Raw genomic sequence first — 27516 nt, forward strand, 5'->3', positions numbered from 1 at the left:
CCAGAGCTGTAATTTTATTGTCATGAAGACGAGTCAGAACTCATTTATGAAAGCATTGCTGGAATGCAGAGGATCTCTCTCTCTTCATCTCTCCCTCTTTCTGCCCACTCCCTTTCTTTCTTCTTTACTCCCCCTCGACCATCCATTTTCTCTCCCTTTTTATCTTTCCTCGTCCCTGTTTTTTCTCTCCCGCTCCTCTACACCACACGTGCTGGTAAGGCGAGTGCAGTGGTAACCTCATCTCCCGGAGTGTTGCATTGTGGGAGTTGAAAGTGGCTGGTAGGGGCTGAAGAGGGACCTGTTGTGGGCGGTCGAGTGTGTAAAATCATGGAGAGAGGAAGTGCTGTTTTAGTATTGGAGAAGACAGCTCCACTGGGAGTCCGAGGTCCTGTCAAAATACTCTCAGGTAATGTTTTCCCCTTCCTTCCTTCCCTGATCGGAAATAACTGCTGATTGACTCGGAGGTTTCTGCTAAGGAAGGATATAACTTCAGTGTTTGGACACAGCCTGAGATGGGTGTCTGTGACCTCCAAACTCTGACCTCTGACCCTTGCTCGCAGCTGCAAAAATCTTTGTCTTTAATGTCACGCTAGAACGAGTCGGCCTGTCAGTTTGATAGAAAGCGTTGCGGTCGAGCAGCAGTGCGAGAACATTATGGCTGCGGTCAAGCTGCGCTGTGAAAAGATGGCCTTTGTGGTCAACAACGTTTAGAGGGAGTGTTGTGGCTATGGGTCAGCTGCATTGTGGGAACATTGAATTCTGGCTGTACTTGGGAAAGATGGAGGAGTCATCAGCTCGAATGCTGAGATGGAGGAGCTGGAGAGGCTGAGTCAGCATTCGAGAGGGCTGAATACACCCAGCGGTGTTTACCCAGAACCCCCCACTGTTGTTAATGACCTCAAACACTGAAGTCAGCTGATTGGTTGGGGCACAGTCGCTCCTTAAATCCCACAGCAGCAGCGGACAGGGGGAAGGACAGGCAGGTGAATGTTGTCTGCGCGCTCTGAAAGATGCAATTCTGGAGCTGAACATAACTCTGCCAGGCCAAGGGAAAATATGTATTTGATAGCCCAGTAAATTTAGAGAAAACTTGCTGATCCCTGAGGAATATATTTCATTGCCTACAAAAAAGCACACCCTGGTGTACAGTCCAGCTATGATCAGCTTGAAATACCAGCTACTAGTTGTTTCAAAACATAGCTTGCGCTGGTCAAACCATGTTGAGTATGGAGCTGGTCTCACTGGTCAACCAGCTACCAGCAGTTTCAAAACCTCACTTGAGCTGTTTTTTTCAGCACGGCAGTCTTATGAATTAATAAATATTTGTCTGGACATATTGGTTGATGCTGATGGCTTCCTGTTTTACTTGCACAAATGCAAACGGCAACCAAGCTTCCACATTCTTGGAATCAGTAATGTATAAAGTAAACTAATAAAGCAACGCAGCGGAAAAAATGAGCTAATTTTATTTGTTTTAAAAATATATATTTCAATTAGCTTTTTTGTCAAGCAGTGAGTTTAAAGAGCTAATGAGACCATATAGCTTTGCTTGTGAACAAATAAATAAGTAGTAAATAAAGGAAAGGTTCAGATGGCAATGATTTGGTTACTTGCACATGACAATGTTTCATTCATGGCATCAGTGGCTCATCAAATGCATTGCCTCTCTGACGCGTATGTGGTATCATAACATCGGCCATTTCCGTATCGGGCAGATATCAATTTTTTTGTTTTAAGCTATTTTTAGCCTATCCCGATAAGGCCTCTATATTATTGTGCGTGTGCAGTTTTAAGGAAACTGCAGGGATTTTACTTGTGTCTAAGAGCATTTCACATAACTGTTTGACCCAAGTTTGCTTCAGTCACTGATTTATCTTTTTACCCCCCAGCCTGACGTGGTGTAATTCAGAGGAAACACAATCGATTGCGTCTCTCCTGCCGGCCCTTCAAACAGGATATAATGTTTTGCGAAGAATCGGTTTTTAGGAGATTAATGGTATGGTTAGAAGGAAAATGGCCTCTGCATTTTGTCAAGACTGGAGTTTCTAACTAATGTCCTGGAAAGAATGCGACTGCATTCAGCACACGGTGCCAAGTGAGAGTAAATAAGGCTTTTAAAAAACCTTGAAACCAAGGTCAGGGTATAGTTTAATACGGCCATTTTAAGGTATTGAAGCCCATTGTGACTGTATGCATGTGTTAATTTTTTACATTCTGCGAAAGAGCAATTGACAGCAAAGTCAATTCTGGCATGAACGATAAACTGTATATATCCGTCTCCCTATATAAACATAAATGCCAGTGTTTATAAAGTCAAGTGACTGGCCTTTCACTGGACGTCAGGTTGAACATCAAACTAAAGCTTATGTTAGGCTTATTTAGCTGCGTAAATGGTTTGTAAGGTTTTGTTATGTTGTGGCTCAATGTGGTTGTGTGCCAGTCCCCAGTTTTAATGTGGGCAGGGATGTTTCCTGTTGTGTCTTGGCAGAGAGGTCACAGCCTTAATTTAAAAACATGACCTGGCCTGTCTGAGTCTCTAGGTTTGGACTTGTTCAGAACCACTCCACAACAGCCTGCTGGTTTGCCTGACTTTGGACTCCCCAAAAACGGCTCACAACAGGGAGCAACTCACTCCAGTCTGGGTCAGTCCAGAATGACTGGATGCCTGGGAGTGGGTTTAACCCTTGATAGTTAGTGTTTATTCCCCCGTGCTATTCATTGCTTCAAAGCAAGTGTCAACAAACCTGCTTTCCCAGAGTTTAAGGGTTTAGCTTTCAACGGTCAGCCAGAAGAGCCTCATATTAAACAAAGTAGCTTTTGTCTACTCACTTGCTTGCCTGCGTGTTGTTTTTCCCGTGGAAACAACAGCTTTCCCATGGAAACAAGAGGTGCGTTAAGTCTCATGCCCTTTTGGAGCTGGGCTAGCGCAGGGTGGAGACAAAGCTGGCAGTTAGCTACTTTACCTGCAGCTAGACCTGCAGGGCATGATGCCATTGTGTGTGTTATATACTGTATGTCATAATTCATTTTGGCATGTGCCCGTGTTGAGATTTTTAATGAAAATGGTGGTAAGCTGTCTGCTACCAGTTTTACAGCGAAAAATGATTCTGTCTGGTTACAGCTCTACAGTTAGAAAGGGGCCTAATGAGCCAGTCTGGTTCCAGCTCTACATTGGGAAAGTTGTTTAATGAGCAAACCTGGTTCTAGCTCTACAGTTGGAAAGGGGCTTTTCATAGTGGAGCAAAGCCAGACTGCATCTTTTGGGTACGAACAGTCAGAACCCAGTTGACTAGATAACTGCTTCACCTCACCTTGCATGCCAGATGATTACATTTTAATGCTTGTGATCTCATCCTGGTTCCCATAAAGCATGGACGAGTGTATTATTCGGAGTGTGTGTTCATCTCACACGTTCCCATAGTCTTCCTTGTTGTCAAGTAAGAATCATATTTCCCAAAAACAAAATGACCCTGGGTGCAGTGATCTGGACAGACCCATGTAGCAGAGAGAATGTTTTCTCCCAAGTTGAACCTTGATAAAATCTCTGACCTATTGACAGTGGAGTTGAGTGAAAGGTTTTCCTTTGAAAATGTCTGATGCTGACTAGATGTGGTTTCAAATTTCGATCTGCTCAGTGGGAGGTCTGAACTAGATTAACATGAGTAGCTGCTATCCTCAGAAGCTGTGTGGTAAAATGATGGACCTCCTTAGAGGTGTCAGTTGCAGAGTGTGGGCCGAGTCAGAGAGGATGAGAGAAACTGAGTTAGAGGGAGGTAGGGAGAGGGGAATATAGAGAACAGAGTTTTAGAAGGAGAAAGGGGGAAGAGAGAGAGTAAGTGAGAGAGATGTATTAATTTGAGAAAGGTGGTATTGGTAAAGATACAGTGAGGGAGGGAGAGAGGAAAGAGTGAGCATGAGGGAGGTAGAGAGAGACACAGAGAGGGTAGAGGAAATTGAAATGAATGGCTGGGGCTCAGTGTGATTGTGAGTAGGATTAACACACCAGCCTGGCAGACAGCTGAGATAGAGAGAGGGGCAGAAAGGGAGAGCGAGAGGGGGAGAGATTGGTATTTTATCTGGACTTAAATTTATGTGTGTGGGTGTGTGTGAAGGGAACAGACAGAAAGGACGCAAGTAACACCTAAAGTAAAAAGTGTGTGTATGGGGGGGGAGTTATTATTGGCCACTACCACCATACTCATCAATCCCAACACCCACCGCATATGCCCTTGCACCCTTACCCCCCACCCCCACAGCTTTCTGATATCAGTGTCCCTGTGGTCCTGCCAGAATAGGAACAGTGCCTGCACTGATGGCTGACCCTGCCCCTCCCCGCCCTCCCAGTCTAAATCAAGTAAAAGTGTCCCAGTTAGCTTTCAGCGTGGGCCAGTTCTCTTCACTCCCCCATAATCCCCCGGCAGGTCACCGGTCCAGTGCCGTGCCTCCCTGCGGTCCTCTCCAGAGACGTGGGATTTAACGCGGGAACGCCATAGTGCTGGTTACATAAAGCGCTTACAAATGGCCAACCACCTCATCTCCCCCCTGGCCCTCGCTGTAGGGGGCCTGGCCACATCCTGGAAATCTCGCCTTCCTCCTCAGCCTCTCATTTACATTTAGCAGGCTCTCCGTCCCAGAGCACTTAGAAAGGTCACAGGAAGGTTAGGCAACGGAGGAAGCAGGGAGGCAACCGTATGGGTTTGGAAATACATTAAAATAATGATTCATTGTTTGCAGTAAGTGCCTTCACTGGCTCTACTGCACATCTTTACAGAGCTGTGTATTACTGGTGTATGTGTGTGTGTGTGTGTGTGTATGTGTGTGTGTGCGTCTGTGTGTGTGTGTGTGTGTGTGAGAGAGATAGAGAAATCGATGCAGTTACTTTGGAACACTTTTAATTTCTGTGTGTTTTCTTTTGGAACTTTGTTAGAACAATTATATACAGTACGTGCCTTTGCACTAATCCCTTAGCTTACAGAGAATTTGGAGTTGCATTTATACTGGTGTCAGAGTCATTATTGTTCGGTCAGCACAGGCAGAAAGCTGTCATACCAGGTTCATCTTCACCAACACGCTGTTTTTAGGGCAATGCTGATCATTGCAGGGAAAGCTTTGTCGCAGTGTGAAAATGAAGGGCTTCTGACCGGCTGTTAATCAGGTCATCAGTGTGGAAAATAAAAGTAAAAATAGAACGGAGGAATTAGAGGATAAACCGTCAGCTTGGATGATGAAGCTGAAAAAAGACAGATGGGCAGACGAAGGGACCAGTATAGCAGTACAAACTAGCCGTTGAGCTGAACACTGACATAGGAGACTCTTACTGGCCTGAACTCTGACCTTTACTAGCCTGACCAATGACCTACCCTGAAGGCAGGCGAAGAAACCATCACTGCCCTGAATTCTGACCTTTGCCAAACCGATTGCTGACCATCAGCCCATTACTGCCCTGAATGCTGACCTACAGATTGTTACCGCCTTGAGCACTGACATTTGATATTTACATCCGTAACATTTTTCTGCCAATGCGTGTGAAATGTATTTGGGTAATTGCCCTTTTTTCTGCAAAAACAGAAACAATTCATGAGATAGTCAGCTGGCATACACACTGGCCCTGAGATATTACAGATGGCATGATGATGTAATGCCCTTTCCTTCCCAGAATTCCCTGTGGACCCACTGGTGTGTGTGACTCATGGCCACAGTCACCCAGAATCTGCCTGTGACCTGCACTCCCAGCCGGCGTTTCGGAGACCCCTACCCTGCCCTGCCCCCACCGCTCCTGTCCCGCTGCACCATGGGAAGTGTAGGCAGTCTGGTGGAGAGGCCCGAGGTGAGCTCGGATCGGCTGAAGAGCGGGCGGACGGGGCCGCAGGGGGGCGTGCGGCAGCAGGACGGCCTGCTGAGGAAGGGCTTCACCCAGCGCGAGCTCCTCAACTACCTGAACATCGCCAAGAAGGAGCCCAAGGCGGGCGGCAAACACATCATCTCCTCCATCTCCTCCATCAAGCGAGGGCACGGCCGCGAGGAGGAGAACGTCTACAGCAAGGTCTACCACAAGGACGGCCGCGACCTGGACCTGGGCAAGAACTCCCTGCCCATGGGGGGCAAGTACGAGAAGGTACAGAGCAACACAGCATCGCCAGTTACCCTCTTCTCGTTTTAGGATTATCTCCATGTAAGATTGTAGCCTGCAGGGTGAGAACAGTTCTCAGCTGTTTTTGCCTTCAGAGGCAAAGAATATATTAGCTGCTGCCCTCAAAAAGACAAAGAGATTAAAAAAAACACAAAATACTTTCATGTATGATGCTTCTAATCACAAAATAGTAAACGCATAACCCCTGTGATATGAAATGATATGGAGAAACACTGTCCACAGAACTGTAGCCTTATTTTTCCTGAAATAAGGTAAACAACAGGATCTATAAAAGTGATGCTTCCGCAGCTTCCTCTGCAGTTGTATGGAAATGCGGAAATTATTTGCATCCCTGATTTATGGCTGCAACATAATTATTTCTCATATTCGGAAAGGCTTAATGCACAGATGCATCATATTAACTGGGAAGAAGAGGGCATTGGTCTCAATGGAGCAGTGCACGATTTCTCACGAGGGCCTGTGATTTAATATTCAGAAAAAATGAATACTCCTCATGTTCCTCTCGACGAAAATATGCACGGCAGTCTCAGCCGGAGGAGTGCAGCCCCCCCACTGTAGGATCTTTGGGCTAATTTTGTCTTTAATTTCCCTTAAAATAGACAATGAAAATTGATGCAATAAACTATCATATGGACTGTAGATACACATTCAAAATGCTTTAACTCTTTAGATGCAGGTACAGGTATATTTTTATTTAAATATGCAGGGGTGTGATTATTAATTGTGCTTGTGTGATTGCACTTTAATGACTCCCCCATTAGTCATAACACAGGTGTCCATAAGTCAGGCATCCATGGGAGGGGTGTAGTGTAGTCTTCTCCCCCTGCTGTAAGTGTGAAACATACAGACAAGGCTGAGGGCAGGACAGATTGGGGTAGACAGAATCACCATGGGTTTGGGATGCAGCTACCATCATAGATCCTCAGTCGATTCTCGTCTTGCCCTTCTGGTTTGTTTGCTGATTGGACCGTTTGCCCAGTGAGTTTTGTGTGTTTGACCCAGATTAGTTAACTTCCACCTCAACTCCACCTCCACCTGTTTTGCCCCTCTGCTCACCGTGTAGTGACCCAAGGTAGCTATCCCAGCTGGATTACAAATCCTTCCATTGGGCCACTATTTTGTTATTTTGATTTGTTATTTTTCCTTTATTATTTTTGAGGGTGACTCTGGGTGGAAATTTAAATCTCCAATGGGAGTATGCTATTCAGACTCTTGGTCACAGCCTGCAGATGAAGTGCAGTGAAACATAGAGGCAAGGCCAAGGGCAGGATAGATTGGGGGAGACATAATCATAAGCATTGGTTTGGGATGCAGTAACCATCATCGATCCTCAGCACACCAAGAACAGTACAGCATTTTAATAATCTGCTGAAATAACAAATGGATGTACTGTCCGTAAAAAGTTATTTATTTTTTCACCATTTGGCCTGGAACGGTTGTTAGTGTTGACCGCATTATGCTATGGTTTATTTATATCTGTATTTTGCAGATCCCCATACTTACAGCTTTATAAATGACAGGACAGAACACAGATGGCAAATGAGCAAAAGCAATATACCCTGCGGCAAACAGTCATCTTTACTAATGAGCATAGTAAAGTATGAAATATCTTTGGAAAAACACACTGATCATAACTCATGTTCGTGGAGTGTCCAAAGACTGGCAAACGTACAAGCTTCTAGTGCTATATCAGCTGGTGGGTTAACTTGGGGTGAAAAAACCCACACACAGTCAGATGTTACACTGTTAATAAAAGCAGTTTTTAGATATTTTCCTTCTCTGCCATTTCTTGATGGACTAATTTGTGTATTTTTTTCTCCTTCATATCCAAAGTCTCGCTTCAGGCCCTCCGCCTTCAAGCCTGTCACCCCCAAGGGTTTCAGCTCTGTGCAGAACCTCTATCCCTCTAAAACTGAGGATCTGGACTCGGGTCTGTCCAACGGGCTGCAGGTGTCTTTCGCCAAGGTCACCTCCACTGGGGTCTCCACCTCCTCGTCCTCCTCCTCGCCATCCCGCCACACCGCCAGGGGCATGGCCAAAGCCCCGTTGGCCGCCAGGGGCCTGAGCCAGGAGGACGAGAGCATGTCCGACTCGGGGCACAACTCCATGAACAGCCTGCCGCCCTACCGGCCCCCGTTCCGGCCGCACCTGGGCCAGATCAGCGCCTCCATGGGCCACATCGACCACATCGGCTCCCTGGACCGCGCCTCCTCGTCCACCGTCACCGAGGCCTCCTGTCCCGGCGGCGTGCCGACACTGGGCCGCCTGCGGGTGTACGGCAGCGAGGCCCCGCCGCCCTATGAGCTGTCACAGTCCCTGGAGGATGTGGTGAGGGACCTGGAGGACCGGCTGCTGGAGAAGGAGCACGAGCTGAAGCAGATGAGGAGGAACCTGGACGAGAGTGAGGGAGCCGTTGCACAGGTGAGCTTTCACACAGAGCACCAGAGGTGGATGGTCCAGGCTCAGAAAGTAGAAGTCCTGCCATGTGTTTCCTCCACCTATATTCTCATCCAGCCGATTTCACTAATTACTTCTACCTCCTGGATGAAGAATTGTGCTAACTAGCAAATCCAGGCAATTGGAACAAAAGACAAAGAATTTTGAAACCTGGATTTTACACCTCTGGTTGTTACACAGGTGAGCTACCACTGAGCCAAATTATCAGTGGACATTAGCTCTTTGAATTTGCTTGTGGATTGTTGATTTGTGGATTGTGGTTACCTCACTGGCTTTGCGTGTTTAACCTTATTTTGTTTGACTTTCGATTCTCGTCTTGCTCTTCTGGTTTGTTGATTGGATTTTGAGTCTGTTTGCCCAGTGAATTTTGTGTGTTTGTCCCTGATTTGTTCACATCTACCTCGACTCAACCTTGTTTTGCCCCTCTGCTTAGTCCAGTTACAGTGTTCCAGCTTTCCTTTCATAGGGACTATTTTGTTATTTTGCTTTCTTATTTTATCTTTCTTATTTTTGAAGGTGATGATGGGTGGAAATATCTGACGGTGATTTAGTCCTCCAAAGCTCGGTACCCAGTAAACCTTCAAAGTAGAGTCAGGCTTTAGTTTGCATTAGATAGGCAGATAGGGGCAGATAGTCGTTGTACAGTACTATTTCCATTTCCCATTCCCCACTCATTTCCCAATCAATATCCTTTTCTTGTTACAGTATTACATGGACCGAGTCATAACATAGAGCACAAGTGAGCTATCACACAGAGATATTGCTTGGGTTAGCCAAGGAGACCAAGCAGAGTGACTGACTGAGCAGTTATTGTGTTATTGTGTGCTGGGATTTCCTCAATATTGGTCAGGACAATGAGCAGAGGAGATTGAACAGTGCTGAGTGACTGGCACTTGTTTACGGCCAGACAGGTTGGACCAGGTGTTCAGGGGAGCACAAAGCGTGTGCTTAATTCTCTGTTTCCTCTTTGGGTGGAGTGTTTGGAGTTCTTTATGAACGGTGAGCTGAAAGTTTACCCAGGTCTCACCCTGCTCCAACTCACCCATTCTCTCTCCTTTCCTGCTCCCTTTTTCTTTAGGTGTTTGAGGGGAAGCAGAGGTTGTGGGAGAAGGAGGTGGAGGAGCTCAGGAGGTTGTATGCGATCAAGTTACGCCAGGTATCCCAGCATGCTCAGCGGTCGACCCGCTCCCTGCAGTTGCAGCTCTTCAAGGTGCAACAGGAGCGCCGCCGTCTCCAGGACGACCTGGAAGCCCTGCAGGGCAGCAGCCTGGGAGGCCACACACAGGAGCCTCACCCCGAACTGGAGGAGACACAGTGGGAGGTGGGGAGGAGGAGAAAAGGGGAGGTGGGGTGGGGTGGTGGGGTGGTGTATGATCAGGCCAAGAGTCTACGACAGGGTCCTGGAGCGCTATAGGGTCTGCTGGGTTTTACTAAATTGTGGACCCTAAGAGAATGGCTGTGGAGAATGACCGGGTTTTTAATGTTTTCTGGGAACCAGGGACCCCTGCTTCAAAGGAATCCAGGAGACCCCCCATCATAAGTTAAAAAGTTAAAACATATTTTCCCAAATCTGTATGTAATCATTGCATATCAGGTCTGGTCAGGGACCCCATGCAGTACCTTCAAAGATACCCAGGGGGTAAAGATGCCCATGGGGGGGTTGGGTGTTGTAATAAAATATAATGTAAATTTATTTTACATTTATTTTTTGCGCCTATCAGGGGAAACTATGATTTGAGTGAATAGTGTTTCATGCCATCCAAGGCTTTCAACACAGTCAATTGAGAGTTGGAAGTTTTGGTCAGTTTGACTTAAGATGCATTTGAACAGTTTGGTTTTCAGCCTGTGTTGGGTCAGTGCTGTAAGTCCACCCTAATGCTGTAACCCCGCCCTCTCCAGGTGTGCCAGAAGTCGGGTGAGATCTCTCTGCTGAAGCAGCAGGTGCGGGATGCCCAGGCCGAGGTGGCCCAGAAGCTGAGCGAGCTCTTCCACCTGAAGACCCAGCTCCGCGAGGCCCGGAGCGAAGGCCGTGCCAAGGACTCTCAGATCCAGCTGCTGCAGCTGGCCCTGCAGGGGGAGGGGGAGGCCCCGGGGGGCGCGCTCGAGGCCAAGGGGGCAGGGGCAGGTCAGGGGGGCGGGTCCGAGGAGCGCCTGAGGGCGGAGCTGCTTCTGGAGAGGCGGCAGAGCGAGGCACAGGCCTCGGCCTTTGAGGCCGAGAGACGCACCTGGCAGGCGGAGAAGGACAAGGTGATCCGCTACCAGAAGGAGCTGCAGACCAGCTACCTGGACATGTACCACAGGAACCAGGCCCTGGAGAGAGAGCTGGCCGAGCTGCGGGGTGGGGCTGAGGGCGGGGATGGAGCCAGAGCCAGGGACGAGGAGGTGGAGGCGGATGACAGACTGCCCCCGGGCCTGCCCTGGATCGAGAGGATCGAGTCGTCTGAAATTTGATTGTGACCTTGCAAGGCATAGCAGAGCCAGCCGTTTAGGACATAAGGCCACTGTATTCCTCACGCACAGTGACTACCCGCCACTGATGTCTGCAGGAGACTGTTGGTGTGGTTGTGTGCATGAAGGTTTGTCCTGGTAGCATGTTCATAGTGCAGAACACTTGTGAGCAGGTATCCACAGGTGTGAACGGGAGGAGATGCGTGGAGGATGAAGATGAATTTGAGCAAGTGACTTACCCCAGTGGATCTTCAATGATTTCTCTAACGAGCTGCTGTATCCATGCAGCATTAATCAACTGTTTTCATTTTATGTTCTGAAGATTAAAAAAAAAAAATGAGCAAGGAAAATGTAATTTTAAACTAGCCTCTGTTATATAAGTAAGGGCTGTATGATATTCTTGTTATTTTGATCGGTGATTCACACTTTTGAGACTCTCCTGTGGAACCCTTTGAAGCTTGTGTTCACTGGAATTTTCCTCAGCCTAACACATCCGAGTGAAATGTGTTTAGCGTTATTACTTTATAAAATAGTATCTGGATGTTCTTCATGTTGTGCACCAGTGTACCAGTGTAGGCTCAGGCTTCCAATAATGCCACTGCTGGCCTGTAACGATCTGCTGTGTATTTCAGCTTTAAATCTGCAATATGAGCCTCATACGTGCACCCTCTAAGCCCTCTGCTCTCACCCTCTCATACCTCACCCTCTCATAACTGCACCCTGCCATACCCCACCCTCCTATACCTGCACCCAGTCATACCTCACCCTCTATTACCCCACCCTCTTATACCTGCACCCAGTCATACCTCACCCTCTATTACTCCACCCTCTTATACCTGCACCCAGTCATACCTCACACTGTCATACCTCACCCTCATACCTAACCCACTTATACCCCACCCTCTTATACCTGCACCCAGTCATACCTCACCCTCTATAACCCCACCCTCTTATACCTGCACCCAGTCATACCTCACCCTCTATTACCCCACCCTCTTATACCTGCACCCAGTCATACCTCACACTGTCATACCTCACCCTCATACCTAACCCACTTATACCCCACCCTCTTATATCTACACCCTTTCATACTTTATTCTCTCATGGAGTGGGTGTAGGGCATAGTGAGTCTGATGCAGGGAGGGTGTAGGGTGTAGTAAGGGTGATACAGGCAGGGTGTAGGGCAGTGGTCACCAACCCTGTTCCTGGAGATCTACCATTCTGTAGGTTTTCATCGCAACCCAAATTTGGCTCACCTGATTCTACTAATTAGCAGCTCAACAGGATCTTTGGCTGTTGAATGAGGTGTGCTTTGCTGAGGTTGGAGTGAAAACCAACAGGAGAGTAGATCTCCAGGAACAGGGTTGGTGCCTCCTGGTGTAGGCCATAGCGAATGAGACAGGCAGGGTATAGGGTGTAGTGAGGGTGATGTAGGGAGGGTGTAGGGTGTAGCGAGTGAGACAGGGAAGGTGTAGGCCATAGCAAGTGAGACAGGGAGGGTGGAGGGTGTAGGTGCACAGTGAAGGGGACACAGGAAAAGCGTAGAGCCTGGTGATGGTGGCACAGGTAGAACGTAGTGAGGACACAAAGCATGAGCAAAGGGAGTGGCTCATGGGTAGAAAGCATAGCTCCAGTCATTGACCCAGGCTGCTTAGTGTCCTGATTGACTCTGCAGCCCATAGATTCATTATACTGTGACTACTGAAAACAATCCTACAAGTGTATCATTTGTTGATTAATCCAATATTTTGATTGATAAGTATTTATACATTGATTCAAAATGTTTTGAGTACAGGAAACAGGTCTGTTTCTGCCTTTATTTGAATATTATAAGTTTTTATATGTGTGTTTTGGGGTTACATTTTCTGGAGGTTTTCCGAATTGGTAAAGGAGTCGTCTTTCTTCTGTTGGGTCCGGTGTCTTTAGCGGCCAGTTTTTCCTTTCTGTTGCTCCTGTTGTGAAATGGCCCCTCTAATAATTGAAGGCATTTGGTGTGGAATGCACTCTGCATATGCTCTGTGGATCTCCATCCATCAGCACACATGCTCGCACACACTCTTACTCACACGCACACAAATACACATTAGCATCTGTATAAAGGAGCCTTTTCTCTGATCCACTTTCCTGGGGAGGAGCTGATTTGTCAACGGACTGTGAAGTAGCTGAACAACACAGGAGACACTCGAACCCGAATCTCCAACTTACCAAAAAGCTTTGTCAACCTCATGGGAGGCCCGACCATGTATGGTGACTGGCAGGAGTGGGCGGGTTTTTCCCCTTCGTGGAAGCAGTACGGTGAACGAGTGAACAAAATGAACTTGTGAGTAAATGAATGCATGGCCAGGCTTCCACAAGGCAGTTGAAACTGAATTAAAACCACTTCATCCTGGACCTGGACTCCATTCTTTGGTCGCATGTAAGAATATGAAACCGTGCTGTTGTGACAATCTACAAAGAAATAAATTAACCAACAAAATGAGTTTATATCATTTTCACTGTGTTTTGTGTGTGGGCTGTTTTTTAAGTTAATATGTGGAGCACGCAATGTCTACACACCTAAATTCCTCTGCTCAGCTATTTTCCCTCCTTTATTGGAATTCCCCTATTTTGGAATCAACAAAGCGCTTACATCACTGCTGTGCCACCCACCTTTGAGACTCATGTACAATCCAGTAACTAATTTATCTCCAACAGTCCATGATGATTTAATATTTCCTTTTGGTTTGGCAGAGATGAAGCCACAGAGAAGGCTGACAAAAGAGATAAAACAAACACTAAAAACAAAATGAAATGCCAATAAACTACCATAACCCCACTGCTGAGTTGATAACCGTAAACCTTGTGGTCTGCGCTATAGACACAGTGCACTCATATGGAAGTAGTGAGTCATTGATATCCAGTCTTGCCGGTTTCCAAATCTGACCACATCTTTGTTTTACTTGCTGTCATTCTGGTCATGGGACATCCAGGGACCAGTTTCACAAACACGTAGATGGGCAGCCACAGGTGTTGTACTTTACTAAAACAACAGTAATATGTGTGTGGTATACATTTTCATCACCCAGCAATGAAATGTATTGTGACCTAGGATGTTCCTCACAGTCACAGTGAGTTTTATGTCAGGGACAGGGTCTCTGTGTGTTGACTGCACTCTCCATAAAGGGTGAAAAAGCAGCTGTACAATGAGCTTGTCTGAAATCAATGCCTCATCCTCCACATGACTGAATGGCCTTATCTGAGATCAGTGCCCAGTACGCACAGTGTGTATTGGGAGTAACAGAGAGGAGTGGATTCTCTATAAATGACAAGTTGGCTCCTGTGAACCTGGCATTCCTCTTCCTGGGAGCTTGTTGGAAGCTCCGCCCACACTCCTTCTTACATACCTCTCCTCTATGTTTGGACTCCGCGGGTCAGAGGTCATCCCTTTGTGAAAACAGGAGGGCCTTTATATGCTCAAGGAACAGGTGTTTCCATGGAAACTGGGAAAGGTAGACCCACAGGGAGTGTCCAGCCCAGTATTCGAAGGAAGTTGCCAAGATTCCTGCAGATTAGTAAACATTATAAAGGAAAACTTATTTTAACCAACGTACAGACCAAGAACCTGCTTTCATGCAAGTTCTTGTCTTCGCTTAGTAAAATATTTTATTCAGAATTCTCAGGACTCTATTAGCAGTGTTTACGAATTCCGCCAGCATCTGAAAAGAAGGCATTAATAATGCACGTGACCCAGGTCTGACACGCACTGATAAAAGTTTTCTAGCACAGCAGACAGAATGAGGCAGAGACTGGGCCAGGATAAGATGATCAGAGACATGGGTAATGCATTTGTCTGTGTGCTGCAGAGGGGCGAGGGGAACTAGCTCCTTATGCAGACAAACAGGGTTCTGCTGTAGCTGCCGGTGCCCTGAGCAGCGGCCAGCAGTAGTTTCTTAGGGGACTGCGGTGTCTGTGTTCGGACTGTCAGCACCGAGACTCCTACCTGGTCTTTTTCTCGCTCCTCCCTTGTTTTGGGGGAGAGGGGGGGGTTAGCCCTGCAGTGCTGCAGTTACAGAGGGTCTAAATCTGGGAGCCCCCCCCCCCTCCCTCCGTCCCTCCCCCACTTAGCTCCAGAAGAAACGGCAATCCCAGAGCTGCTTAACTCACAATTACGCAGTGACGTGAGGTTAAGTATTCTTTTATCTTTTTTAATACTTACCCCCTAAATAAGGACATGGCAAACGCCTTCCCAGTTTGTGTGAACAAATGCATTAATCTGCCAAGTGGACAGTTACCTAACAGAGCTATCTAATAAAACAGACCCATGGAGGAGTGTTGAGTCATGGATAGCTGTGCGCTGCTCCATCCCGGGCCACCTGGAATGGCAGTCTGGCTGGGTCATCTCAAAACTCAGCTGATCTTTAAATACAGTATGAAAGCCTACATAAAATAACTAAACAAGCATATCAATGTGCTTGTGTGTCCTAAGGCTCTTCAGATTTTCCCAGGAATAGCCTGGTTTTGGCCCGGGTATGCTGCCAGTATGATATGTAGTACCTCAACGTTGATCCATACTGCACAAGAACTTACTTGGGCATTTTGTTGCATGCATTTGCTGAAACGTACAATACTGGCACTAATTAAGGAAAGGCTGGGCTTAAAGAAGTGCTCTTAAATCTTTTATCAGTGGCCTTTCTTCTGTTTTTGTTTCTTTGAGCCATTTTTGTCTGTATGCAAGTATACATTAATTTATCTCTGGCCTTAATCAACACCCATATTTTGCCAACCTACACTATACTACAATTTAAAGAAGTGTTTTGGAAAACATTTTCACTAACATGTTTTTGTCATCCAATACACTTGTTTTATATAAAACATTATAATACTCTACCATTTTCTCAGTAAGATAAGAACATTGGATGCCTGTTATAAGTACAGTTGTAGTTGCAGTTCAGTAGCTGAAACCAATGCAACACTGCCCTCTAGTGATATGGAAAAATTACACTTGTTCTTTGGGAGCATTATGGTTGCGTAGACTTGAACCTTAGGTGACCCCATGATCCATAAAATGCTTCTCTCAACCAAATTCACATTTGAGTTAAATAACGCAAGAACAAAACAAAGTGCTTACACATCATTTTAAGGTGGTCTTGTCATTTACACCCACAGTAAATGTGGAACAACTGTGCTTAAAGTTAACTACAGCAAGTCTCAGGTAAAATTAAAACACCTTTTTTTCAAGTACAAAGTTTTATTTTAAGATGCAGGTGTGTAAAATGAAACTTACTGTACTATTAAAGGATACATTATTTACAATAAAAATTGCATCAACATAACTGTTAGCGGGGAAAATGCAAGTTTGTTCCGTAGAGCTGGTAAGGTATAGATGCTCAGTGAAGAACTGGCAGGGCAGATGGGTAACTGCCAGGTGAGCACATGGTGCTGTAACAGATTGTCTATCAAAGTAATATACCCAAAGAGAAATTCAGCAAACACAGGCGAGAACGCGCACCCATTCCACTCACTCACACACCTGAACTACAACACCCACAATCCTCTCTTACGGTTATTGGAAAAAGCAAGCTGTGAGCTGCAGCTCTTCTAAAGACAAGGCGGAGGGACCCTTCCGCACGCAGAGGGCCTGCAGCTTTCCCATTGGCCCCCTCCTTGGTGTGATGTCACAATACTGTAATGCCCTTTTGAAGTCAGAAAGCCCAGTATTATATATGTATGGGTAGGGTTACAGACTGAGGGCTGGGGTAACTTATGAATGGGTACATCAACTCGACCTTGTGGGTGGGGTGTACACTCTTCCAATTATGTGTGCAATCACAATCACAGTCTCTTCTCCTCTCTGCAACATTCACAGTCGCAAGCAACACAAAACTTGCTTAACCTACGTCAAACTAAAATAAAATGGCTCTAGCTGTCTAGAGATGACAGCAAGGCTCCGCCTCTCCAGGCTCTCTCTCCCTCTCTCTCATTGGCTGCTGTGGACTGCTCTCATTGGCTGAAACATGAAGCCCACGCAGCTTCATAACGAGCGACCTTTCGAGTTCCCGAGGATGGGGAGCGGCACAGGGCAGAGGGACAAACACACACACACGCAGTTGGGGAAAAATGTCCTCACAAGTTTTTATATCATAGTCCTTATACAGTGAGACCGTGGCTGCACACTGGTAACGGGGGGGGAAAAAGTATTCACCTTTCCAAAGGGTCATGTCCTACTTTTACTAGAATGAAGAATCGTCTCAACCCCCCGCTACACTGTGCAATAGGCCCAAAAACACCGCCCTGAGACGAGCTGAACGTCCGAGAACACACCAGGCTGGAAACGGGGAGCACAAGCAGAAACACAATAAAATAAGCATGGTGCGGGGATTGTGGCAAAAAAAAAACAAACAAAAAAAAAAAACTATAAAACAGTATCACAGCAAATCAGAGACAAGGTGGGGGATGGGGGGGTAAATCCAGGAGAAACACGTGAGAAACGCATGAGAAAACGAAAGACACCTGAGAGCTAATTTCCGTTCTACCACTACCAACGCTACGAGCTGAACGCCGCTCTTCCCAACCGCCACACCCCCGACGGGCCACGGCAGGAAGGCAGGCATGCGGGGATTTATGCATCTTCCGGGACCAGGAGGATCCATCAATCTCTCCTCCATGACGACGATAAAAACACGTATGATCTTCTTCTTCCTCGCCCTAATGAACACTAAACTCTCTACTGATCTGACAGCATTATATTTGTCAATCCTTTACAAAGTACAAAAGATTAAACACGGATTCAGTTGCACTGAAAACGGAAAATACAGCACGTTTAAACAGTAGTACACTTTTCTTTTGAAATACTTGTTCAAAGCGCACGCGCGCACGCACACACGCACGCACAAAAAGAACAAGAAACATTGCTTCCAAAACCCCACGACTCAACCGGTCAATAACTTCATTGATCCCAAAAACCCTCGAGTTTCCAAAAAAAACCCACCATGCCTGTAACCACGCCAACGCACCGGTGAACATTTCCGTCAGGGAAGGTGTATTTCAAGATGAATGATGAAGCTGGCCTTCATGTTTGTGTGTACGCATGCTTGCGCATACATGTATATGCTGTATGTGTTTACGCGTGCATATGCATGTGTGTATGCATGCATGTACGTATGTTTCCGTATTATATAATCAGTTCATTTTTACGAGAGCTTGTTTATAACTACCTCATCACCACGAAGCATAGAAATATTATATCTATCAATATAACTTATATGTGGTTATACCGTGGCAGAATAGGCCACCTTTTAATAACTGATAGATGTAGATTAACTCCATATATAGAACATTTACCATGTTTAAATATTGTCCGTTATCGAGCAGCAAGTCCTCGGACAGGCAAGTTTGGGCACCCATACAAACTCTCTCAGCTAACTTCCACCGAGCAGGGAAGGTGCGGACTAAATAACCTCTGATATTAAAGTTAAAAGAGCTAAAAAAAACGCATTAATCTTCCTTTAAAAAGGCCGCGGGGGCAGGCAGGGGTGGGCGGTGAGTGATAACGGTCTTATGTGAGGTACACGCACGGACTGAGTCGATGGATGACGTTGCTATCGTTTAATTGTCGGCAGTCTCTGTAAACTAACGGCGAGGCCTCGGCCTCTGTTCAGGAACGGAGGGCGAGGGCCTGAACGAGGGCGGGGGGGCGGGAAGAGGGCTCTCCGCTTCCGGCATTCCCGAAACGGCGTCAAAAGAAGATCTGCTTGGCGTCTGACGGGTCCTGCTCCATGGGACAGTACGGACACTTCAGCCTGCCAAGTGGAGAGAGAGAGAGAGAGAGAGAGAGAGAGAGAGAGAGAGAGAGAGAGAGAGAGAGAGAGAGAGAGAGAGAGAGAGAGAGAGAGAGAGAGAGAGAGAGAGAGAGAGAGAGAGAGAGAGAGAGAGAGAGAGAGAGAGAGAGAGAGAGAGAGAGAGAGAGAGAGAGAGAGAGAGAGAGAGAGAGAGAGAGATAGGGGAGAGTGAGAGCATGCTCCAGACCAACTCAAGTCCAAGGCCTCGAGGGCTGAGGACTTCAGGTTTTCCACCCTCCCTTTACCTGGGAGTGAATGCAGTCTGGCCAATTGGTAGCACTAATTGTTCAGCTGATTACCAGCTGAACAATTAGAAAAAACCAGGGCCGGATTTTGATGATGGCTACTCTAGGCTATGGCAGCGTCTATAAATGCAGTCCCATTCAGTTAGGCATCTTGAATTTGTATTAAAGAGAATGTCAAGCAAGCTCTGAGGTAGTTCACCTATGAATGTTCAGGTTATATATAAAATGGTGATGGAGGGAAACAAAGTTACTTTCCTGACTTCTCGTTTACTGACGCTACAGGAGTGACAGGAGGAGGAGAGAGCGAGAAAAGAGTGAGAGCGAGGAGTGGAAACAAAGAGTGAAGGAGGGAGAGGGAGGAGGAGAGAGAAGGGGACAGAGAGTGAGGGGGGAGAGAAAGAGAGGGAAGGAGGAGACAGAGAGGTGTGAGAGAGACAGAGAGGCCTGTGCGGACGTACTTTCCAGCATTGGTGAGTTTGTTGAGGGCGTCGCGGGAGATGACGTGGCCGCAGATGAGCTTCATGGGGGGGTTGCTTTCGGAGGTCTGCTGTCGGAGGATGGGGCAGGCGAACACCGAATGGTACCAGCACTTCTTCCCCAGGTCAATCTCAATCTGAGCACCAGGTCAAAGGTCAGGGGTCAGGCACATTAAAAACATCTCCCAGAGAGCTTTATCACCATTCAATCACTGACATCCCTGCCACACTCAATCAGTACATTAGCACACAGTGACTGACATCATCGCAGGATCACTATAAAGAGTGAAACAACTCACCGGTAGTTCATCTTTGTGAGTCCAGACTCCACTGCACTGTCTCTGTTCAATCACCTGCTTGATATTCATGAGTACAGGCAGGGCCATGCACCCAGATGCAAAGCTGAGAGAGAGAGAGATAGAGAAGGAATGCAGGAGAGAGAATGACCATCAAACATATCTGTGTGTGATATGGCAATATGTCAACCATTTTATTACAATCTCACCAGCAATTACAATGCACTTAAAACCATAGAGCATTTGAGTTTGTACAAATACAGACATTAGAACGCAGGTCAGTAGGTTTGGTATACAGGTGACAAAAAGCTATGCATTTGTGTGTACACACATGTGTGTTGTCTTTGTGCAACTGGGGTCTCAAAGAATTCATCTGTGTCCATTGGATATGACATGACATTACATTATTGGCATTTGGCAGACGCTCTTATCCAGAGCGACCTACAGTTGATTAGACTAAGCAGGAGACAATCCTCCCCTGGAGCAAAACAGGGTTTAGAGCCTTGCTCAAGGGCCAAACGGCTTTGCGGATCTTATTGTGGCTACATTAGAATCACCGATCTTGCGTGTCCCAGTCTTTTACCTTAACCACTACGCTACAGGCCACCCCGCGGATATGAACAGTGTGAGAGTTCACGCATACGCGCGTGTGAATCCGCGCGTGAGGATGTCGGTGCTGGGACAGGGGGCGCTGCTCTCTGACCTCACGCTGAGGGGCGACTCCACAGACAGGCCCAGGAGGGCGCAGGCGTCGCGTGTGAAGATGCTGCAGATCTCCGCCCACTGGTTGGTCTCCAGGAGACTGCGGTACGGCGACTTCTCAATCCCGTGTCGCAGGTACACCAGGCTGCCCATGAGGATCTGTATGTCTGAAAGCACCGGTCAGGGTCAACCTCACATTCACCAGGACAAATCACTTTAAATGGAGTATTTGCTTTAGAAACCAAACAGAACCTAATTGTTAAGTAATTCAGCTGTGTCAATAGCCCACAGCTAACAGCCCCCGCACTGCATGTCCATGTGGAAGAGTAGGCAGATGGGGGGTCTAGAGTGGTAGGCAGAGGGGTTAGGGTCAGGGTTAGGGAATAGTAGGCAGAGGGGTTAGAGTCAGGGTTCGGGAATAGCAGGCAGAGGGGTCAGGGTCAGTGAATAGCAGGCGGGGGGGCAGCTCACTCCTCTGGTGCTGGGAGGGTTAGGGTTAGAGTCAGGGTTTGGTAATAGCAGGCAGAGGGGTCAGGGTCAGGGTTAGGGTGAGTGAATAGCAGGCGGGGGGCAGCTCACCCCTCTGGTGCTGGGAGGGTTAGGGTTAAGTTCAGGGTTTGGGAATAGCAGGCAGAGGGGTCAGGGTTAGGGTGAGTGAATAGCAGGCGGGGGGCAGCTCACCCCTCTGGTGCTGGGAGGGTTAGGGTTACGTTCAGGGTTTGGGAATAGCAGGCAGAGGGGTCAGGGTCAGGGTTAGGGTGAGTGAATAGCAGGCGGGGGGCAGCTCACCCCTCTGGTGCTGGGAGGCGAAGGGCTGGAAGTGGCGGGCGTACTGCAGTGCCTCCAGCTGGTTGGCCATGCCGCCGTTTAACAGGCTGATGAAGTACAGCCGGTGCAGCTTGAACTCCAGAGTGCTGTTCAGGTCCAGCAGCCTCTGCCGATTCGCTACAGCCCACCTGGACACACACACACAAAGACACACGCAAACACACATAGCATTTAGAGTGAAGCACAGAGACAGGTAAAGAATAACAAGGAAAATAACAGAAACAGGTAAAGGAGATGCAGAGACACTGATAAAGGTAAAACACAGACAGTGGTAGATGGTAAATGCCGTACTCTAATGCTGGTCTGAGGTCCTGCATCCTCAGTGCCTCCAGAATTCGATTCAGCTCCAAGAATGGCTGCTTCAGGCTCATATCAATCACCACTCCCGACTCCTGCCAAAGACAACGTCCCCGTTACTCTACCACACACCATCTGAGCCAACACTCCTTACAGCGCCCAGTCAGAAACCAATTTAGACAGAATAAATGCACTTTATATGTTTCAGTCCGTATTAATCAACACAACAAAGTCCAGTCTGATAAGAGAGTTCAGTGAACCTGAGGTGTGACTGGAGAGAGTTCAGTGAGTCTGAGGTGTGACTGGAGAGAGTTCAGTGAGCCTGAGTTGTGACAGTGGAAGGTTCTGGTGAGGTCTGACAGTAGACTGGGGACACACCTGACACAGGTCCTCGGCCACGCTGAGCATGCCCTGGCGGTACAGGTGCTCCACAATGGTCTCGCTCAGGTACTTCTGCCTCTCCGGGGAGTCCCACACCGTCTCCGCCACCACTGCACTCACCTCCGCGTCAAAATTCTGAGCGCAACACCACAAACACAACTCACAGAGTCACAACCGTCATCAGAAGACCTGCTATCACCAAGGCACTTTGTATGAAATGGCTGTTCTCAAGTCCAGCAAAAAATGTACAGGAAGTTGGCATGCAAAAAATAAGTCTGTGGTGCAGGCCAAATTTTCTTGACAAAGTGAACAGCCAATTAATCTGAATGATTTTCAGATTTTATAAAACATGAACTCAAAAACTGACGTACATCTTATTTTTAACACAATGTACTAAAAAATAAATGACAGACAAAAGGGCGTAGTAGGATTGTTATGGGAGCCAGGGGTGGGCGGGGCTGGGCTGCGCGATGCAGAGGGTGGAGGAGCCAGTCTGGCATTACCCACCCGGTCGATGGCCTTGCCAACTTTCGAGACACTGCCATGGATGTCCTTGTGGCGGGATGCCAGCATCTGCACCGTGTCTTTAATATTCTTACAGCACTGCGCCATGGACTGTGACAGCACGGAGAGGTCTGCATCCTGCACACCTGCGTATGTGTGTGAGAGAGAGAGAGAGAGAGAGAGAGAGAGAGGGGGAGAGGGAGAGAGGGAGAGAGGGAGGGGGAGGGGGAGAGAGAGAGAGAGAGAATCACACCCTACACTTCTACAGGAAGGGAGCTTTGATTTACATTATATCCTGCCCCACAAGAGCGAGAGACAAAGATAGACCACCCCCTCGACAGTTCTGCCCTGTACCCCCCAACAGCCGCCCACACCCCATGTAACCCTTCCTGAAAAGCCTTATACAAACATGAGTCACTCTGCCCTTTATGTGCAATCACACTCGCAGAGAGGAGCTCCCACTGAACATCAGGAGAACAGTGCATCTGAAAATGATGCACTGTCACTCTCTGACCTGTTCCCACAATTTTCCAACCAAACAAAAAAGAGACACACACACACACACACACACACACACACACACACACACACACACACACACACACACACACAGTCTGCACCACGGAGAACATATTTCGACATATTACAGCCTCTCATCCACCAGTTCCTATGATAAACATGATAAGCCGAGCTGAAGTGATACTGTATCTCCCAGGCACTTACATACTATCCACTGAATAGTGCAAATGGTTAAAAATAAATAAATAAATAAAACGCTTACAAAACACATACAATCTGAAATTAAAGGCACCATTTCTTTTTTTATTCCCAAAACCAAAGCAGCCTGAAATTGTTTGTCAGTGGTTGAGCTTAAGTCACGAACTGGAGGTCTGCCCTGCTGTCCCACCGAGCAAGGCACTTCAACCAAATAGCTTCTGTTAAATATCAGACTGTATGCACCCCTGGATATTAAGAAGGAGCTTTTAAAAATGTAGCTATTCAAGTCACCATGGATGCAATCACACAGATGGTAAATAGCTGTGGTAACCCCTCTCTCTGTGCTGGCCTTCCTGAAGGTAACAAGTTGAGATGAAGGCCTCCCTGTCTAATCTCACAAAAGGGGAAAAGTCCTCTGTGCTGGCCTTACTGTAGGTGACCAGTTGAGATGAAGCCCTCCCTGTCCAATCTCACAGAAGGAGAAAAGCCCTCCATGCAGGCCTTACCGAAGGTGACCAGTTGAGATGAGGCCCTCCCTGTCCAACCTCACAGAAGGAGAAAAGCCCTCCATGCAGGCCTTACCGAAGGTGACCAGTTGAGATGAAGCCCTCCCTGTCCAATCTCACAGAAGGAGAAAAGCCCTCCGTGCAGGCCTTACCGAAGGTGACCAGCTGTCCCCGTAGTTCGCAGACGTATCGCAGCAGCTCGTCCAGGCTCTCCTCGGACAGGTGGCCGTACATCACGAACCTGTGGAGCACCTTCTCCAGCTCCCGCTCCACACACGCACACTGCTCCATCGCTGCGGAATGAGCTAGCTCACCACACGGCACTACCACCACCTGCGGCCCCGGAAAGAGACAGAGAGAGTGCGGGTGGGTCATATGTACCACACACTCGACTGCTAGACTGGGGGCTTCATGAACCACATAAGGGGTGGTGCTATCATTTACTGTCAAACAGCTTTTAGTGCCTGAGCAAGACACTGCGATTTGTTGAAACCATTGAGTCGCTCATAAAACGTTATCTTGTTCTGGTTTTTTAAGCCTCACCCTGCAGTCGCTAGAGCACAGAAAGTATGCCCATTACAGACACACGCAATCACATGGTGTTATTAGGTCTCCCGGGCTGTGCAAATACCCATGAAATCCTTTCATTTTGACTGCAAAAAATTGACATTATCCTACCAGGACTGAATCATTTACACTAGCTATCTTGGTGTAATTATGCATTACAGAGGTCTACAATTCATTGTTCTCACAAACATACTTGAGCAGACACTGAATAACCTCAGGTCTGATGTATACACACAAATAACTTATCAATGGGTCCACATGTACTAGTATAATGGGGGAATATAGTATAACTAGTATAACTGTACCTGTGGAATTGGTCACTCTCCAGTGAGATTAATAAGTGTAGTTTTACAAGATGAACTCACCTTGACCCCTCCGCTGTCTGACCACCACTTCTGCTCCGTGTCTGCACTTTTGGACCAGCTACACACATGTGGACACGGCCAATCAGAGCGGAGCGCCCTTTAACGTCCGGGCATTGCAAACCCCGCTACAAAAGAGGGGGGAAAAAAAGTCTCACCTCGAGATTCTGGGTTCTACCGATCTGGTTACATACTTTCACTCAAACTATAGTGTATACTGTGGGTGTATCAGTTGGTTAAATAAACGCACTCACTTTAAAATAATAAGAAAAATCACTAAAGGTTTAAAGGAACAGTGCTGAGATCAGGAGACCCCAAAGGGCCACGGCCTTAAGGCCTTAACTTGAGTGAGAATCTATTTTTGGATAGAGTAAGAGGGTTACACCCACAACACAGAATACATGGAACACAATGGGCCATTTACACAAACACGTCACACACTCCCAAACTCTCCGCCCATCACATACTGTGGTTGAATGCATTTTTTTCTACAAAACTGCCTCCTAAATGGGCCTGTGTCTCAAAGCAAGGAAACTAATTTCAAGAGTAGTGGCAAGTTGGGAAAGGATGTGAAGTTTGTGTGATGCCAACACACAGTGGGCCTGAGTTACGAAGACCTTTAGCATGTGCAATGACTTTAAACATCAATTACCATATGATTGGTCATGGTTTTGTTGTATTGCTAATTGTTATTTTAAGCCCTTCGTGGCACCGCTTTATTGCAGGTTAGAATAGGTTTTCTGGAAAATATCCAACACGTTACAAACAGTGACACTTTATTTTATGATTATTTGTTTGGCATTCATTGTAACAAATAGAGTAAATGCATAGATCAACGTCAATACTAGTTCGGTATTGGACTTTAATGCGGCAGGTCGAAAGCCATCTCGACCAGTTGATAAGCAGTTCACACTGAGGTACCTAAGCAAAGCCACACACGATTGTAGAAAAGTAACAAGAGCAACATACAGAATCACCAGAAATACTCAAATGCACCGGCTATAGTCCATAGCGCCGCTAATTATACCATCCATATATAACTCGTTATCTATATCGAAAAGCCAGTGCAACATTGTATTGTTAAATATACTATCATGATTATCTTTTTCACTGAAACTGTCTCGGTTATGATATTTACGTTTGCTGGCACTTACCAGGCTAGCAACTACAAGCTGTAGCTGAGATAACGCAAAAAACATATTCACAACTATTCACTATGTTCGCATGGGATATTTTGACTTAAATAGCACTAGCTAGCTACAATGATGATAACTTAGAATATGGCTATAGCTATGCCAGTTAGAGCTAGCTAGCTTGATATGCATATAAATATCGTGTGTATTTACCCAAATTGCTGGAATTATCGTGGAATACACAGACTCTTAACATAACTCCCTAATTCAGTGATGTGGGCCATAGTATAGTAACGTAATTAATTCAAACGCATTTTGCAAACGACCCCAATACAGTTTTGAATTGAGGCCTAGTTAGCTTATAAGGCAACGTCGGCGGTCGTCTGGGCTGCTGCTGGTCTATGATTGCTACGGACCTTGTTATCAGAAACATTGCAACAGCCAGCTAACCTGGCTAGCACGCTAGCTATAACAGGACGAGTGGTCTTTCACTGTCGCTAGCGATTAGCTAGCTAATCTTAGTTAAAATCACACCGTAGACTATACACATAGATGACGCTCGCAACAATGGTTAGCTGACTTCATACGATGAAAATGGCATGAATAGCAAAAGCCTATAAAGGCTGTTATTTTAGGAGATTGGCAAACAAGGCAGCACTAGCTTACCTAGCTGCTACTAGTATTATGGACCATGAAAACCTCTAGCTAGCATTAGCTCGCTAGGTAAGTTACTACCAGCGAATACGGTTAGCACTAGCTTGGATACAAATGTAGCTGAACAGCAGTAGCTAGCTAGCTAGCTACCCTCTAGCTAAATAACAAACAGCTATATCATATTTCGTAGAATCCCAACAAGCTTTCGATCCGAATGAGCTTTATCACTTCAACTATGTATATAAACCACGCTATGTTTTTTGAATTATGCGCAAAATACACATTTAAATATTATTTACCTGTCGTTTGGACACTTTTTCACCGGCTGTCTCTTTAACAGTACTTCCTGTGAAAATACAGACCTCCGCAGGTGGAATCTACGCATGCCTGGATGTCCGGATATTACGAAATATAAATAAAGCGCTGTCAAGCACAGTCGTGTTTATGCTGTTATATCAGCGGGATATATATTTTATTTAGAAAAGGAATGTTATGACTCCGTATCAGCGCTAAATTATTCCGGTTTTTAGGTTTAATTTTAAAGCAGAAGTTTATTTCAATGAAGTTTTAATTTCCGTATTTTTTATAAGAAAGGTTTCTCCCATACTATACCTGTCACCTTTGTTAATGCCAAGGATACCTTTTTGGCACGTTTCAACAAAGATTTTGAGGTAAATTTCGTATTACAGGGTGATCTGTAGAGGACCATTTTTAGGACCACCTATTAGTATTTTCCTGTCACCAGTGCATTGACAGAAGACAGCATGACCTTCTGATTGTGCTTCAAGGAGGGTTTATTGGCTATGTTGACCATACAATTTTGGTGATGCAACTAACACATTTCCTGTCTTAGCTTGTCTTTTTTCATACTGCCTGTTTGGACAAACTCTGGGTTGAATTGCAGCCACAGTTTTACGTACAATAGGAAGACATATATACACTATTGATATTAATGACATATTATTGTAAGATTTA

The 27516-nt window shown here is 46.6% G+C and overlaps 2 protein-coding genes across 6 annotated transcripts in view; one reads left to right on the forward strand and one right to left on the reverse strand.

Annotated features, from left to right (window-relative positions):
• The window catches only part of n4bp3 (NEDD4 binding protein 3), a 36230-nt gene extending 22690 nt beyond the window's left edge, over positions 1-13540 (forward strand). For 4 of the 5 annotated variants that reach the window (XM_061234935.1, XM_061234939.1, XM_061234937.1 and 1 more), the window contains 4 exons: positions 5657-6115; positions 7985-8572; positions 9687-9929; positions 10508-13540. In XM_061234935.1, the coding sequence (XP_061090919.1) occupies positions 5690-6115; positions 7985-8572; positions 9687-9929; positions 10508-11059 (1809 nt within the window). In that variant the 5' untranslated portion in view covers positions 5657-5689 and the 3' untranslated portion in view covers positions 11060-13540. Of the gene's footprint in view, positions 1-283; positions 407-5656; positions 6116-7984; positions 8573-9686; positions 9930-10507 lie in introns of those variants that run through there. The other variant, XM_061234938.1, reaches the window with a different exon arrangement.
• A 3602-nt stretch (positions 13541-17142) lies between these two features.
• Positions 17143-26919, reverse strand: rmnd5b (required for meiotic nuclear division 5 homolog B). The gene is made up of 11 exons (XM_061234940.1): positions 26841-26919; positions 24758-24882; positions 23978-24158; positions 22606-22748; positions 22096-22233; positions 21712-21812; positions 21382-21548; positions 20594-20759; positions 19894-19996; positions 19577-19731; positions 17143-18834 (listed from the first exon to the last, which is right to left on the reverse strand). The coding sequence occupies exons 3-11, from the start codon at positions 24114-24116 to the stop codon at positions 18771-18773; spliced, it is 1176 nt and encodes a 391-aa protein (XP_061090924.1). The 5' UTR covers positions 24117-24158; positions 24758-24882; positions 26841-26919; the 3' UTR covers positions 17143-18770.
• Between the last annotated feature and the right edge of the window lie 597 nt (positions 26920-27516).

This window comes from Conger conger, chromosome 3 (assembly GCF_963514075.1).
Source record: "Conger conger chromosome 3, fConCon1.1, whole genome shotgun sequence".
Taxonomy (NCBI): Eukaryota; Metazoa; Chordata; class Actinopteri; order Anguilliformes; family Congridae; genus Conger; species Conger conger.

Bases quoted from the DNA above. Each gene is read 5' to 3' on its own strand.
- rmnd5b (XM_061234940.1), bottom strand. From the start codon at position 24,116: ATGGAGCAGTGTGCGTGTGTGGAGCGGGAGCTGGAGAAGGTGCTCCAC. The intron at 21,813-22,095 runs GTGTGTCCCCAG...TGTCTTTGGCAG, and splicing joins TGGCCGAGGACCTGTGTCAG to GAGTCGGGAGTGGTGATTGA. The intron at 19,732-19,893 runs GTGAGTTGTTTC...CCTGGTGCTCAG, and splicing joins CTCACAAAGATGAACTACCG to ATTGAGATTGACCTGGGGAA.